The sequence below is a fragment of the Branchiostoma belcheri genome, unplaced genomic scaffold, assembly GCF_001625305.1.
Source record: "Branchiostoma belcheri isolate BF01 breed outbred unplaced genomic scaffold, Haploidv18h27 scaffold92, whole genome shotgun sequence".
NCBI classification, from domain to species: domain Eukaryota; kingdom Metazoa; phylum Chordata; class Leptocardii; order Amphioxiformes; family Branchiostomatidae; genus Branchiostoma; species Branchiostoma belcheri.
In genome coordinates, this window is record NW_017804598.1 from 801,342 (window position 1) to 817,861 (window position 16,520).

Below are 16,520 nucleotides of genomic sequence, written 5' to 3' on the forward strand. Positions count from 1 at the left end.
AATCTGTCATAGCTCAGTACCGCATACTCTCCACGACTCCTAGCGGCTCTCAGCTCAGGGAGAAGTTCTGCTCGCTTCTTTCTAACTGCATCGGAGAAGTCTTCATTAATGTACATGTGCGTGTTCTTTAGATGAGATCTTGCTTTGTTTAGGATAAGCTGTTTGTCCTTGTACCTTAGCAGTTTTACAACAACTGGCCTCGGTCGGGGGTTATTCTTATTGAATGCACCATTCCGGTGTGCCCTCTCAATCTCGATGTCTTTCGCTTCCAGCTTTAGGTTCTTTGTGATTATGTCCCGAACCTTAACCTCGGTGTCAGCCCAGGATTCACTGTTACTATCTACCTTCAATACCATCGATGATGATGTTGTTTCGTCGGCTTTGATTCTCAAGGTAATCAACCTTTTTGGCCATCTCTGATTCTACTGATGGTGTTGGGTTCTTTTTCGAATCTTTGTCTGACGCTTTAAGTGAATCAATTTCAGCTTGTGAGAATTGAAGGGAGGTCTTTAGTTCCTGTACTTCTCTCACCAACGAGTCGATCCGTTTGTTGGAGGATTCCATTAGCATCTGAGTGAAATTTTGAAATATGGATTCCTGTCGTTTTAGAAGGTCTTCATAATGCTGTTTGTTTTGTTCAAGCATTTCTTTCATTTCTTTAACAGTAACCACATCATCGTCGGTTTGCCCTTTTTGGTTGCGTGTGTTTGGCATGATTAGGAGTGAATGTAAGAGGGAACGATCCCACCTGCGTGATGACGAGATTAGTCTTGTTATTTGCTGCACCTGGACGTCTCCGTCACGTAATTTGGGGTGGGTGGTGGGTCTGAAACAAAGATCAGATCGCGGCAGCCAACGTCCAAATAAAGTAAACTATATGGACAATAATTGTAGATGGCAGTGAATACAGAGGTCTCAATGACACTTACCGGCGGGGGCTCCGGTAAAGGAGCCCGCTGCGGTGAAATCGCTCACTGGGGGACTGATCGAACTTCACGTCCTTTTCAGTCGTAACTATGGGGGTCTTCTCGACGGCTGGTTTCAGCTTTACTTGTCCAAATTCACCAGATTTCCTGCATCAGACTACTCTTCAGCACATTAACGTTGATATTCGGTGATGATTTCAGGATGATGACACGTTTGTTGGAGGCTTTTAGGTCACAAGATCGGTGGCATGTCAGGACTCGAACCCGGGACCTCTAGGTTCCGAGTCGCGCATTCTGCCGCTACACCACACGACCCTTTAAACGTTAACCCTGATACCAAATTTTAAAAAAAAATCATATAAATCAAAGAAGCTATTCTAACATTTACCATAAATAATGCAAATGAGTTCCTGACTGGAAAAACGTTATGTTTTTTATGATGTTCATGTTCACTTGACTCCACTTGACAAATGCCACAAGTATTAAATTTTCGCCGTTTACCAAGAGTATGGAATTATAGCATTTTCTCATTAATTATGCAAATTGAACCACAATTTACATAAGTAATATCTCCCAATGTCCCTCGTCCTTTTAATTACATATGTCACTAGTTTGAACTGTCCTAATATGAAACGCAGCAGACTCATAGAATTTTATTAATCATGTAAATTAGATCCTGATTTGCATAATGGTAATTTAATTATGTTAAGCATCCCTTAAACTACCTAAATACCACAAATAGCGACAATCTGCCATCCGGAGAGAGAGAGAGAGAGTCTCTTAAGGTTACTCAACTGTTCGTTCGCTTGCATATGTAATAAAACATCTGGACACCAGTCCACAAATGATATAGCAAGGCAAGGATATAGCAAAGACTGATCTAAGCGCAACAGCTTCTCGCTGATTCAAATACCATTGGTATATGGTTTGAACAGAAAAAAAGGCGAAAGGCATTGAACCCTACAATTACATTCAGTCTGCAAGTATAATTCAAGAATTCGCGGGACACAGCAGTAAACGTGACAAACATTTATAAAGTTTAAAGTTTATTCCCTTTCTACTCTAACTGGAGTCTCATTAGACATTTTGTAACTTTGTGTGTATGTATGTATGTTTGTATGTATGTATGTATGTATGTATGTATGTATGTATGTATGTATGTATGTATGTATGTATGTATGTATGTATGTATGTATGTATGTATGTATGTATGTATGATGCCGAGTTCCGTAACATGACCCAAGTTCACGTCTTCATACTTGCTCGTTTGATTGACACGACTACTGTTAACGGTCCTTGCGATTCGTGTTACACGATCTTCCCTGGCAGCTGCGTATGTCGCGGCCTGTGTGCCACATATAGACACGCCTCTCCCTAAAAATATCCTCAGCTATCTGCGCTGCCTGGCCTGTGTCAGAGACGGCATTTTCCCGGTCGCCCGGCGTTGTAACAGCACTGGTCAAATCCGCTCTCTGTTCTTCCTGTGTAACACGTGTTGCCTGTATATTGTCTAACAAGTTGAAGGGGAGAACATGGCAACGGAAACTAAGATGTCTAACGGCGACGTCAAGAAAGGAGGGAAGAGTGCAGAGGAGACCATGTCGATGTCCGAACTGCTGGAGAAATTCAAGAGTGAACTGGAGAGCGCCGGACAAGACGACAACGCCGAGTTTAACGCTCTCCGCCTGTGCAGTCAGGACCCTTACCCGGGGGACGCCGAGAAGGCGGAGGAGGAGGAGGCATGGCTGCAGGAGCACAGCTACACGGACCCCGCCTGGATGATGGAGCGGGAGCGGGATCCCACCGCCGCAGCCATGGAGGCCGAGGTGGCGCAAGTACTCCGGGACACGGGAAGTCACGAGAAGGCGCTGGAACACTTCACCCTGGCGCTGGAGCTGGACCCGGGCGTGCTGGATTACTGGGCCCTCCGCGCGCAGGCTAACTTCACCATGAAGAACTACCGAGAGGCCTTCCGGGACTGCATCAGTGTGCACAAGGACATCAGGCCCGTCGCTATGTGGAAAATTGGAGGTGAACTACAGTTCATACTAATAGAAGTCATGTTTGGGAATTTTTTTAGAATTTCCTTTTCAGATCTTCTTGAATCGATATTACATTTATAGTGTTGGAGCTTATTTTTAGCTGTCAGTATCTGTCTAAGGCCCAAGGAATGCTTTTTAGAAATCGTCCGTAGTTTAATCCTTGCCCAACAGGAGTCTCCATAAGTGGGTCACAGCAAGCGAACTTGAACATATTTTCTTCTCACCCAAGGCCATTGTTAAGGCCATAAAGCCAATGCCACGTGCTGACAGAAGTGGAAACATAACTTTATGTCCCGTGGCTCTATCCCCGCTCTGTGCACGTCAATCATGGGCATTTCTCTGCTTTAATGAACATGACACCTGCGTCAACCGCTGTAAGCGACAGGGCCAAATGTCAACACAAACTTCGCGGAAAAATGTTCGCGATAGGCTGGTGTCGCACAAGGGGTTTCGTATGTCTCTGTTTGACCATTTTTTAGTCATACATGTATTTCTTCTTCTAGCAATTTCTTTATACAATCCAATATATAGTGGTGCCGCACACTTGCTTATATGAACGACAGCACTAAACAATAAATCAGCACATGTGGCAAAATATGCCAACGGGAACGCATAAACAAAACTAGGATTTGTACATGTAAACGATGAGAAAAATACTGTATGTGCAAAAAGCGCTAAATGAAATATTTGCCTCACTATCCAGGGAGGGTGCTGTCCAGTCTGGGACAGTACGTGCTGTCCGAGGTGTGGCTCCGACGTGCCAGCCGGCTGACCGAGGGCAACGACTACGAGGCTCTTCTGCTGTTCCAGCAGACCCGCATCCACCGCTTCTATGACCCTCTGACCGAGGGCACGTCTGTGCAGGTAAACCGCGCGAATCGTTTTCTTTAGTCTACTTCAAGAGACCTTGTTATTTACATAATAACATGGTTATAAAAGCATACACACAAAAAGACAACGGAGATCCCATTCCTCCATAAATTATATGCAGCTAGATTTTATATTTTGTCTCATTTGTAATGAAAACAAGGTTGTGATTAATCACTATCTATTTTAATTGATGGCCGTCTATACTGAAATTACATAATTTTACATAATGCGTGTGACATAAATCATTTCCTTTGACAGGGTGCCAATCCATTTCAACATTTCATCATTAATTAAGTAAATAAACTCCGCATTTACATAATCCGCATTTACATAATTTTTTAAGTGATGTTCACCTTTAACTAAATTACACGTATCGTACGTATGAACTTCACATCATTTACCACTGTAGCTAAGGAATCATTGCATTTTTTAATTGATTAGGCAAATTAGGCCCTTATTTACCACGCAGCCAATTGGGCAACTCCACTATTCTGAATCCGTTGGTTACGTGACAATCGTTCAGGATATACAAAATGGCCTCCAAATAAATCTATTTAAATTGATGTTCTTCTCCACTTACATTGCATAACTTGTAGGAGTGAGAGTCCTATCTTTTGTCAGAATTCCATTTTAACATTTCATCACAAAGCTGCAAAACACTTTCATATTTACATATTCTACGCACAGCAATGTTAACAATGAACTTACTTACACATGTCAAGTAAACTCTCAAGTATTCATTTAAAGGTTTTGTATCATTAGGATGGTACAAAAGTAAATTTTTGGTCATTTCTTTGATTCTAAAGTTGAATCAACCCTAGTGCTCCATTGCAAATAAGTGCAATTCAGGGAGTAGAGTAGAGGTGCCAAAATGTGACACCTTACGTGTGTATTTAAAAGTTTGAAACACAGCTGTCACCCATCTTTGTTTACATTCTGATCTTTGGTGGTGGTGCCACAAACTGTACATGTGCTTCTCGTGCGGGCTGTTTTAGCGCCAACCATAAATGTCAGAAATGTGAGAAAATTAAACAAATATGTTTAAAAGTGGAAGTTAATTACTATCACACGAATGTTTCCTGAATTAAGACATTTTTGCTGTAAATATGTTACATAATGTACCCTTAACAACGTCTCCAGGTGAGGTTCACGAAGTACGGCCGCGCGGTGTTCTGTAGTGAGGACGTGGAGGAGGGGCAGGAGCTGTTCCGGGACACTCCCGTCATCTCCGCGCAGACGGACGACTCCGCCCGGGCGCACCCCGCCTGCAGCCACTGCGCCGTCTCCCTCCTCACCGCCGAGGACTACTTCGGACTGGACACGTTCAGGAAGATGAACAAGGCTCAGAAGGCTATCATCAAGAAGGCCTGGCCGAAGGTGGGTGTGTCAGTCCTGAGCATGAAAAAATTCTACTATTAAAATCATAGAAACTTCAGATTGTAGAAGAAGAGGGCCAATTCGTCTTCCACTGCCTCAAAAGAAGAAGTCAAACCCAACAAATCTAGCTTGAAGTATATTTTAGAATGTAGTATTCAGTACGCTGTAGGAACAGGTTCTCAATAACATTGTATTTGTCAATATTATTTTCTTGTTTCAAGTTACTTGTACTTGCAATTATCCTTTGTGTATGTATTTGTATACTAGTATGCAATTGATTGGACCTATGTAAGTCAGACGCCATCTGCAATGAAATACCCGTGCACTAAAACATAATGGTACAGCATGGTACCCTAAGTACAGCATGTAGATACAGCAGCTAGCATGGCTCAGTTGGTAGAAATGACGCCTGCGAATAACAAGGTCGTAGGTTCGATCCTAACCTAACTCACCTGATTTTAACAGAACTCTTGGGAAATGCACATCTAAAGTGCCAGTATGAACGTCGTCAGTTCTCATCCTGGTAAAGACGTGTGCCACAGACAAGTGCACATACTAAGTACCAGCATGATGTCTTCTTCATTCTGGTAGAAACATGTGCCACAGAATCACGTGCACTATAGAGAAAAGATTTTAGCTCCTATTTATTTTATTCTAGCTTGAATAATTTGAGAGGTCATTTGAGGCCATAACATTAGATATGATAGCCTGGGTGTCAGACTGACGCAAGGGCAAGTATACAGACAAGTTCGCATGTCCCCAACCAATGCAATTTTACAATGGAGGCTCCTCAGTTAAACTCTGACTGGTGGCCCATACAAGTCTAGCATCCAGGCTATCTACAGGACCAACCGGGGACTAAACTAGTGATGGCTACCATCCAAGGAAAGGGGTACACCACAAACGATACTCTCACGGCTGTAAATGTCTGTCCTGTACCGTGCTACAGGTGACGTCGTACCCGTGCCCCCACTGTAAGCGTGAGAAGTACTGCAGTCTGGAGTGCCGGACTCACGCCTGGAGGCAGCACCACTGCCACCTCTGTCCCTCCATCAACCCGCCGGCCGCCAAACTGTACGACTTCTGCGCCAAGGGGACCACGCAGGAGAAAGGTAAGCAACTTTCTGAGAGGAAAATACCTCTTTATGTTCGCCGTACCAAAAGTTCGCGGTCTGAGAAAAGCGGATTGTACGTACACCGGTAACGTTTCGTGCAGCAAAAAGGAAGTTGGAAAAATTTTTTTTTTCACGGTAAAGATAAGTGTGCAGTACAGAAGTGACCAGGAAACCCGCGAATATTAAAGTACCGCAAAAAAATCGTGATTTACAATGCAAGAATCTTCATGATGTCAGAATCTTATGTATGCAGGCATCCATTCATACCACAATGCCAAGTACAAGTTCCGTGTAGCAAACAATCGCAAATCAAACTGTAGAAAATGTAGAGATTTGTACAAAACACCTATCAATGAACTAGTCCTCGTTTGTTGCCATTGTCATGATCTGTCTGCCCCACAGGGATGTGGAACTCCATGTTCAGCCCGATGATCATGGCGCGTATCTGGGCGAACATCCTGACCCGTGTGAAGGAGCTGGGCGTGAAGGGGGAACCTACTAAAGACGACTGGGCCCGCGCCAAGGAGCCGTACCGCCGCTTCCTCGGCTTCGGTGTGTCTGGTTTCGTCAAACAGGTGGGGAGGATGTTTGTCTCTGTCGTGTTGTACGATCGGTTTTCAACCAACCAACCAATAGGCCGATCCTGACTGCCTATCACAATAAGTTAACTCTTTGACCAATGAGAGAATGGCAATTATCGTTTCGACCAATAGAGTGGCTACTATATCCGTTAACTATTTGCAAAGTTTATGATTAGTCTATTTTCAAGCCTACACATGTGTATGCTGTTCACTGTATGATCGTAGCTCAATATGTGGCGGTATGTTTGTCTTTCTCCCAGATTCCTAAGATGCTGAAGATCATGCAAGCGATTTTCCAGAACACCGAGATCAAGTACAAGATCGACGAGCTGGAGTTCGAGAGGCGCTACTACCAGGTGGCGTGTAACGTCCAGTCGTTCGGGCCGCCCTGCGTCACCTGGCACGAGTTCGTGGCGGAGTTCCACCGCACGTCCCGTCCGGGGGAGAACCACCGGCGGGTGGCGCAGGAGATGCGGGGGGAGCCAAAGGACGTGACGTTCGGCGGCCTGTACGCCCTGCAGTCCAGCCTGAACCACTCCTGCGACAAGAACGTGGATGTGATGGACGGGATGGTGGACGGGAAGCCCGGGGTGGTCATCCGGGCCAAGCAGGGCATCAAGAAAGGCGGGGAGCTGTACACCACGTACATCGACACGTCCATGCAGCGCCCCCAGCGCCGCGCTTGGCTCTACCGCGCCTACCACTTCTGGTGCGAGTGCGAGAGGTGTAAGTTTGAGGGGGACGACTGCAGCATCTGTACACAGTGCGAGAAGAAGGCGCCCAAAGACGAACCCTTCTCCGTCTGTAGCCGCTGCCACCGGGCCTGGTACTGTACTCCCAAATGTCAGAAGGTGGCGTGGAAGGCAGGGCATAAGAAGATCTGTAAGGCCTGGCCAAGCACTTAGGGCCAGTAAAATCAGGGCGTGTGTTGCTTTTCGGAAGGGGAAACAGATTTTAAGCACTGCCGAAGTTTAGGTTGGTGAAAATGCCAAGGTCTTACGTCCGAGTTGCAGTGAACGTATACCATAAGCGTAGATGTTCTATTGGAAAAGTTGAACGGAGATGGAGTTTGACATTAAATTGATTTTCAAAGATGTGAAAGAACAAAAATAAAAACAATTCATTGTGTGTTGTACCATGTTCTGTGTGCTCAGTCATTTTGTTTCACCTTCCTGACCACTTAGATTTCATAATGGAGAAAACTTTTTGTATGCTCCGTAGAATACAAAATGTACGTAAAATGTATAAATTATTCTCAACTAGAGGTCGGAGATCTCATGTCTTCGTCAGAGGTACATCGTTCTAGAGAAATTAACATGCGTATTCTTCGCTCTTTTCATTTTTATTTTTGGCCGGATTTTTATTTTTTTTTCGCCCGCGCGCACTAGTTTGGGGGTCTTCAGAGGATGTCATCCATAAAATTAAGTCGGTGTGGCTTTACTGGAAAAAAACGTTCAAGAAATTCTTACTGTGTTGAAAGTGTCACGACAGCGCCGCAAAATATAATAAGAGAAGATGTTATAAAGGAAAGAATCAGAACAGGGTGACTACTGCTGTTTTGTTAATTTGTCTTTATGACAATAGAAGACTTGTTTCTTGTGTTCTTTGTGTCCTAACATTTGTACTTCTACAGTTAGTTTATTCCAAATCTAGGCATATCGCTTTTCGGCCCTTCGCGTTTTTATTGCGCGCTTGCCTTAAATTTAAGGTAATTAGATTTAAGGTCTCCAGTGGACGTCATCCATAGCAATTACTTGGTGTGGCCGTAAAAAATAACCTGACATATGTCCAACCTATCCTCCCCCTGCTGAAGTTATAGTACAATCCCTCAATGTAACGTCATTTGATCCCATCCCATTATGGGGTTCCCCGGCTATATCCAGCTGTCGGCTGTCTCCAAGCAGATGTAGGTGGGGGGTTTCTAAACACAAAAGGTCCTATTACGGGGACATAACGACCTCCACGACTCTCATCTTAGAACTCAATCTTGGAGACCACGACAGTAACATGCCTATCACATTTCGTTAACTTCCATCCACACATACAAAAGTTATCCTGCTCACAAGAAAAATTAACAAAATGCCCCCTGTAGTCACAACGAAACCCCCCACGAAGCTCAGTAACGAACTTAACCTTGGTCCCGACAATAGTAAGCACCACACCAAGAATTATAATCAACATTTTACAAATACTTGAGTTATCTTGCTAACAAGCCACAAACACAAAAGGTGCACTAACGTGACGCACGGACCCCCCACGAAGCCGAAACTTGTACTTGACTTCGGCCTCAACAGCGGTAATCTGCCTGCCAAAAATCATGGACGTCGAATGATGCCTTCCAGAGTTATATCGCAAAATCCGCAGTTCCCCACACTCCGGCGAGACAATTTCATAGTCCTTCTGACGAAGACAAATAGTGTGTTAAAGCTTTTGCATTAAATCAAACGTATTCACTAATTTCTTGTCCATTTCAATTTCATTGAAGTACCAGGCACATTGTTTTAAAACGGGAGATCTGGATTCTAGATCATCGCATGTTTGGTGCTTTCTTCGCCCTTCATTATTACATCCATTATGCGCTTTCTGCAGAGAAAAAGAAACAAAAATTCCCTACGCGGGAAACATACCAATTTAGAAGATACCAGTTACCCGGACAGAGAAAAGCCGTACTTCAACACGCTGTTTATTGGTATCCATAGAGACAGTTATGAATAGGTGACTTCAAGCACTTCACTTCAGCACTGAGAATAGCACTATGGAACTGTTCATTCAGCCAACGGGCGGATATTTCCACAACCATTTTTCAAATGAGCGTGTTTGAAATACTGTTTGCTGACAAACTCTGAACGGTGTGTGGCGAACCTTGTTATGTTTGCAAATACGAGCTGACCTGATGACGATGAACTTCACTAGAAGTTAGAACGCACATGTGGAACAGCATGCGACCGTATTCTCCATATTGGATTGTCTTGTTGGCAGCATGGCACAGTGCTTTTATTATTGCAGTCTGCACAGCCGATAAGCAAGATCTAGATCACTACGAAGTCTTGGGTGTTCCTCGTAACGCAAAATCCGCAGACATCAAGCGGGCCTTCAGGCGACTGGCAGCCGAGCACCACCCGGATAAAAACAAGGATCCGGGAGCCGAGGCCCGGTTTACAGAGATCGTCGAAGCGTACGAAGTACTTACCGACGAGCAACTGCGGGCGGTGTACGACAAAGATGGTCACAGCGGAGTGGAGAAGTTCAAACGCGAAGGCCAGGCTTCATCTGAGAGTCAAAGATTCAGAAAAAGGCAGTTTGACATTCAAATCGAAGAAATCATCGCCGAGCTCTTGATGCTGTTCAAATTCGCCAAAAAGGCCAACGGACCATGGGGGCCCAACTCGCGGCCTTTCGTCATTTTCAGCCCGAAGGATGCTGACTTTCCTTTTCGCTTCAATGAACCATGGCATTTACCCACCCGAAGGAAGGAAAACCGTGAAAAATACAACAAAATGGGTGAAGAGTACCCTGGTAGAGAAAGGGCAAGAACCTATTTTCGACAAATGTACAGCGAGGAGGCAAACGGAAGCCCAAATCACGAACAACCCATCTTTCCCCACCAGAAAAAGTTGAACGAAAATGCGAGACCGAACATGGAGAGCATACTACATTTCACCACTGGACCACGGACGTTTAGCAAAAAATATCATAACGATAACGCGTCTCCTTTTACCAGGAGAAATGCATATGAAAACAAGCAAGGAAAGCACGGGGCAGATTGGACGTTCAAGCCACCAGGCAAAAAACAGGGCAGTGACGATTTTCCTGGAGGAGCAAGTCGCATGCATGAGAGGAAATTTTACATGCACAATAATCATGGGCGGGAAAAGTCAAGGAAAGGAACAGACGTACCTGACGTTAAGGGGTTTGTTCCCACCTCAAGACTTCCGACGGGACACAACAGGCAACAGACCAAAGACAGGAGGACCTTCATACGCGACACACTTAGTAAAGGTAAACAACGTGAATAGAACGTAACCTTACGGTAGATGACTATATTAAACAAGCACCAACATATTAGATCTTCCTTGAAAACAGGTGTATCACCATACATACTTAGGTGTGACAATTAGTTATGAAAATCCTATCTTTAAGCGTAAAGGTTCCATTTTACATTAGAATGAAGAAACATAACTTTTAACTTTACGCATGTTTTAAGCTGTTCGTAAATATTGATTTTCATGCAGACTATATATAGAGAAATGCCGTCTGCTTTGTCGGAGCAATGACTATAAACATAATTAGAAAGGGCATTGAAACAAACTTAGCAAATTCACACGAATATTACTTAGGTTACTTACTTAGGAGCTCCCATGTCATCCAAAAAACGAGTCAGCCAGAGCAGTCTAGTCTGTGGTCAGTCTCTCTACATCCTTCCAGTTCATACTTACTGTTTGCAGGTCCCTCTCCATTGTTTGTCTGTAGTTCATGAATATTTTGCACTATAATACATTCTTATACATATACATATGCATACTGTCTTTTGACACCAACTTAAATGTTCTAGATCATTAAAGTTTCCTGGTTGAAACTGCCAGCCATACTATACAGTTTTTGCATCAATGTCTTCCCTGTACTAATTCTTATTTAGACTGAAGATTGAGTCTGACTTCTTGTTCGCACAGAATTTATTCAAAAACAAACCACACAAAGTCTTACAGGGGTACGATTTCATCCCTTATCAGAGCACCAAGTATAGTTCATGCACCATACAATAACATATTGTTAGTTCATCTCAGTAGTGGATGGATAGATAAAATAAATGGTAGGTACTCTTAGCATATAAACCAGTCTTGTGGACAACAGTCATGTGAAGTCCAATATCTAGTAAAGTCCAATAAAACAATATCTAGGGGCTCCTACCTTTTATTGTTCTTTATTGTCACACAAAACTGTACGTTTCAGGTTTTCTCTATCAAAGAACCGACACTGAAATTTGAGTCAGAGACCAACCCTAAAAGGGCCAAGTTTCAGGCTATACATGTCTTTTCTCTTGTTACCAAAAATATCACATTAGCAGGCACAACCTTGTGATACGTACAGCAAAAACATGTCCTTGGCTCTTTTACAAAGTAGTGACAAAAATTTTCCAGCCTTTCGGCCAGCTTCTGAATTCAGCAATTTGTTTGCATGACTTTTAACAAAAAAGTTTAAGAAAACATGTAGTGGGTAATGTTTGGTACTTGTTACCAACATGGACGCTTAATCTTGATGGCCAAGCAAGACACTGACTAAATAGCAGTAATTACAGATAGAAGTGCCACCTGTCAATTTGCAATGATATGGCAGCTTCAAAAGACAGAGCTGGCAGTGTCATAGCTGCCATGAGATAAAATTTACCATGTTTTAAAACACACCGTACATTTCTATTTTGTCTCACTCATTAAGTAGCATTTCTCACATTGAAGATATGCGTCCATACCCATAGATTACTGTATAAAAATACCTCTTATACATTGCCAATATTCAGCAATTACTTGTCCATTCTTAATATTAGTATTTCCCATTGTTAGAGACAATCCTACAACCCTAACAAAACAACTATCTAAAATGTTGAGAAGCAATGTTGGAAACAAACAGTTATACTTAGCAATACTATACACACACCAAATATCACCAGTTTAAATCACAAATAAAAATAACATTAAAGTTAAAACACGAAAGTCACAATTCTTCAAATATTGAACGAGCATTACATATTTATTTACAGAACATTTTTTTCGAAGATGAGCCTGTTATACGTACTTTCCTGTCCCAAAAGTTCCTGAGCAATAATATTTCATAAACCTTTCTTTGGAAAAGTCTTATTAAATTGTTTTGATTCATGAAACCTTTGACCCATATTAAGTACAAAATCTCACAAAGACATGATAACAAAAAATCGTTAAATAGCCTTATTATTGGAATGACACAAACGAAGACGTTTAATCTTGAATGAAAGACAGCGGGAGTGCTGTAGTATTCTCCTAAACTACTGTCAAACAAAAATACTTCAACATCTACAGTCCAACCATATCAAGGCACTTCAGTCTACCACAGATCGGCTTATATACAGTAGCGTCATAACACAGACATTTTTTTGAAGATAATGAAGTCCATGCGGGCTGTTTAGTAGATGTAGGGGAAGATGCGGTACTTGACACGCTCGCAGTACTTGTCCCAGGCTGCGCCGTACTTCTTCTGGCACACGAGGTGGTCGCGCCTCTCTCGATGGATGAGCAGGATGGTGAAGTAGATGACGTAAAAGTAGGGGACGATGTGGTTGAAACCTGTACAAAAAAAAAAGGATTTTGCATTTTTAATCACATCAACAAATACAATCAAGCATATGTATGTACTTTTGATTAAAAGTTAGTGCTCTCCACAAAACACAACACCTGTACTGTTGAGAGAAAGGTTCCTGATTGGTCGAGAGCTATGATCACATTAGACAGCCACAAAACACAAACCTACCACAGGTCAGACACCAGGCCAGGGCCATGATGAGATCTCCCAGGTAGTTGGGGTGGCGAACCAGGCCCCACCATCCAGACACCAGCAGGCTCTTGTTGGTCACATTGGTAGGGATGCTCTCCAGGCCTGCACACAAAGGTATATGCACATTTTAGAAGAAAGGGTCAAAATTCTTCTATAACTTCAAAGACAATGTTAGAATAGAGTAGTACAGTTATTGTACGGATCTAGAAGTATCTAAAATACAGTAAAACCTGTACTAGTAACCAACTCTGCATAAGACAAGGACCACCTGACATTGTGGCCATTTTTTTCGAAGTCCCTTCGATCATTTTTCACATCGACCTGAGTGAGCATCAAACATATAGGGGCCATCTGTCTACTAATAAGACCATTTGAGTGGTTGCTAGAGACAGAGTTGACTCTTACATAACAATGAGTCAGTAAATATGATTGCATTAGCCATTCTGAGTAGACATCGAGACTAGGACCGCATGGTGATTTTATAGTTAGTTGTTAGAGGGCATTGGGGCCATGCAGCTTCAGCAGGCTAATGTGGGGATGAAATGAGTTAGAAGTGTAGTTGGATGCAGCATGCAGGGACCTTGCTAAGCATGCTTCCCTTCACCACTGCCAGCTACCAGTTCCTAGGAGAGAAACAAACCTCCTACCATTATTAGAGAGGCTGTACAGAGAGCTGATTTCCTGAAGGGTACTATTTCCAGACCTAACAAAACCCACGTCGGGAGAGACCATGTCTTCTTCATCTGAGAAGCTGTCACTGAGAGTGGTGTCGTTGTGCAAGACAGACGGGGGGTTGGCACACATGCTGCCGAGGGACAGGTTCCCAAGGTCGGACAGGGAGCTCACGTCCGTGAGAGAGTCAGAGGACAAGGTCATGGACATATCTCCCAAGATCCTTTGCGGGGAGGTTGTGAAGGAGCTGTTGTTATCTGTTGGTGAGTCAAACCCAGAGGCAGACACTAGATGAGAAGTGAAGTGGGTTAGTAGGCATACACAGCTCTAACCTCCCTCTGCAGAACAAGAATTAACACATTCTCTCAAGCAGATAGCTAATATAGACAAAACATGTACTATCCCAATTACAATAACAGCAAGCTTCATCATTCTAAAACTAACAGTACCCAGATACAACATACACTTTTTGTATTTGGAGTGAAATAGGATCAAGTGCAGCGTTTCAAACAAAGGACTATTGTGCTTTTACTTACGCTGAAGTTTGGGGTCATAGGGGTTTCGTCTGAAGGCGTTCTTCTGAGAGTTGGATGCTCTGAAGATCCAGAATCCAAGCACTACAAAAATCAAAGACAGAGGCTGAATCAGTATTGAAAAATTTCATCAACTACTGGTGAAGACTGAGACATTACTATCATGAAATTGTTCCACAATTTGCTTCATTATAAAACATTGTAGTCAACAATCATAATTACTTGGATTACAACTACAAGTACATACTCCCTATGAATATTTTTCTGGCCAGTGATCATAAGGAGGCGAGTAGCAAATCGGATGGCACAGGGGCTGTGTACAATTGTTAACAGAGGCTACAACTGGATTAAAGTAGGAAAATAATTCACCCAAGAATTTAAACTAATTAAAACATGAATCATGTAGGAAACCTACTGTTGAGGAGCACGATGAGAGCAGCCTGCACGTTGGTGAGGTCGTGTTCGGGGTGGTCGACCAGGTAGCGGGCCTGCAGGGAGTAGGTGAAGGGCACCCAGGCAAGGTCACCGAACGCCAGCATGAACCCAAACCCTTCAGTTGTGATGTCACTGGTCGTCAAAATGGCATCCTGTGGTGTGAACATACAAACAACGATTGGTGTCAATATTCAATTACTCACATTGAAGGATTGTAGAGCATTAACATTATGAAATAATCATAAAAAAATACAAACATTTCAAGTGTCATTGCAGGACATAACGGTCAGAATGGCTGGGTCAGAACCAAGAGCTCCCAGGTTCAAACCCCCGACATGCACGATGTTGTGCCCTTGGGTACGGCACTTCCTCACTGTACAGCAGAATGACACACACTAGGTTTCTCAGCTAATCCACTCTCTAAGGGGTGTGCTAACACTAGTACTGATGAGGACACACAAGGACATTTGGAAAGAAATTCTTCTACAAACATTGAAAAACATTTGTTTTACAAGGCTTACTCTCACAGTTTAGACAAGCACAAAAAAAACTCACCTCAAACCAAAGAGCGTCTGCCACGTACAGGGCCTGGAACAGCGTGACACAGGTCAGCGCGGTGGACAGCTGGCCGTGATCTACACAGTACTTCCCACACAGGCACAGGTTGATGATCACCTGCAGTAGACAGAAGAGAGGTTGAAATTCGCAGGCTGACATTCAGATGTTATTCATTTGATACATGATTGGTTACTATTTGATACATGAAAATTCTATTGCACAAAGATAGTAAAATCCTTTAATATATGGGTTTATGGGACACAACTTTTTGCCTCAAAAACTGTCCAAGTTTGGCTTACCCATCCAATGAGTCCAGGCCTGAGTTCACAGAAGTACTTCAGGTCGAAGCTGCCGATGCGAGGATTCAGCTCATGACCGATGAAGAAGTCATAGATCACATTACCTGAAATGATGAGGTGACAGAATGTGGTCAAAATCATGATGATATGGTGACAGAAAATACTAAACCATACCTTATACTGTTATCTGATTAAAAGTTAATCAAGCACAGAGATTGCAAATCAGTAATATTTAGTGCTTGAATAACGATCTCTATAACCATTATTGATACAATGACATAAAGAAGAGATGAATAGACCATATAACTCTTCTGAAGGATATCCAATATACTCTATGTACCTCAACCTCAATGTGGTGAATGCACAAGACAGAGGCAAACGGTAGGCTGCCATCAAGCCTCAGCATCCGCGTACAAAGCATGTCTATACCCTGATAGACTAGGAATAACAGACTATAAACCTGAAGTGTTTGAGAATATCTGTACCCACCTGAGTTGCCCACAGGGGACAGGGCTGCCTTGGGAGCCCTCCTGGCCTTGATGTACAGAAGCACACTCATGATGAAGGAGAAGGCAATGGCTGTGCTGGCC

General features: G+C 43.2%; 3 protein-coding genes across 3 annotated transcripts in view; 2 read left to right on the forward strand and 1 right to left on the reverse strand.

The window, feature by feature from the left end:
- Window positions 1–2,074: 2,074 nt before the first annotated feature.
- Window positions 2,075–8,115, forward strand: LOC109488249 (SET and MYND domain-containing protein 5-like). Its single transcript, XM_019792458.1, has 6 exons — window positions 2,075–2,957; window positions 3,672–3,832; window positions 4,979–5,215; window positions 6,165–6,327; window positions 6,733–6,905; window positions 7,172–8,115. The coding sequence occupies exons 1-6, from the start codon at window positions 2,459–2,461 to the stop codon at window positions 7,814–7,816; spliced, it is 1,878 nt and encodes a 625-aa protein (XP_019648017.1). The 5' UTR covers window positions 2,075–2,458; the 3' UTR covers window positions 7,817–8,115.
- A 1,544-nt stretch (window positions 8,116–9,659) lies between these two features.
- Window positions 9,660–10,808, forward strand: LOC109488144 (dnaJ homolog subfamily B member 9-like). The gene is made up of 2 exons (XM_019792303.1): window positions 9,660–10,309; window positions 10,648–10,808. The coding sequence occupies exons 1-2, from the start codon at window positions 9,839–9,841 to the stop codon at window positions 10,711–10,713; spliced, it is 537 nt and encodes a 178-aa protein (XP_019647862.1). The 5' UTR covers window positions 9,660–9,838; the 3' UTR covers window positions 10,714–10,808.
- A 1,303-nt stretch (window positions 10,809–12,111) lies between these two features.
- The window catches only part of LOC109488145 (delta(14)-sterol reductase-like), a 10,241-nt gene continuing 5,832 nt past the window's right edge, over window positions 12,112–16,520 (reverse strand). Inside the window, exons 6-12 of the mRNA XM_019792304.1 lie at window positions 16,420–16,514; window positions 15,931–16,034; window positions 15,629–15,748; window positions 15,054–15,225; window positions 14,642–14,722; window positions 13,410–13,535; window positions 12,112–13,225 (exon numbers count right to left, since the gene is read on the reverse strand). Of these exons, the coding sequence (XP_019647863.1) occupies window positions 13,065–13,225; window positions 13,410–13,535; window positions 14,642–14,722; window positions 15,054–15,225; window positions 15,629–15,748; window positions 15,931–16,034; window positions 16,420–16,514 (859 nt within the window). The 3' untranslated portion in view covers window positions 12,112–13,064. The remainder of the gene's footprint in view (window positions 13,226–13,409; window positions 13,536–14,641; window positions 14,723–15,053; window positions 15,226–15,628; window positions 15,749–15,930; window positions 16,035–16,419; window positions 16,515–16,520) is intronic.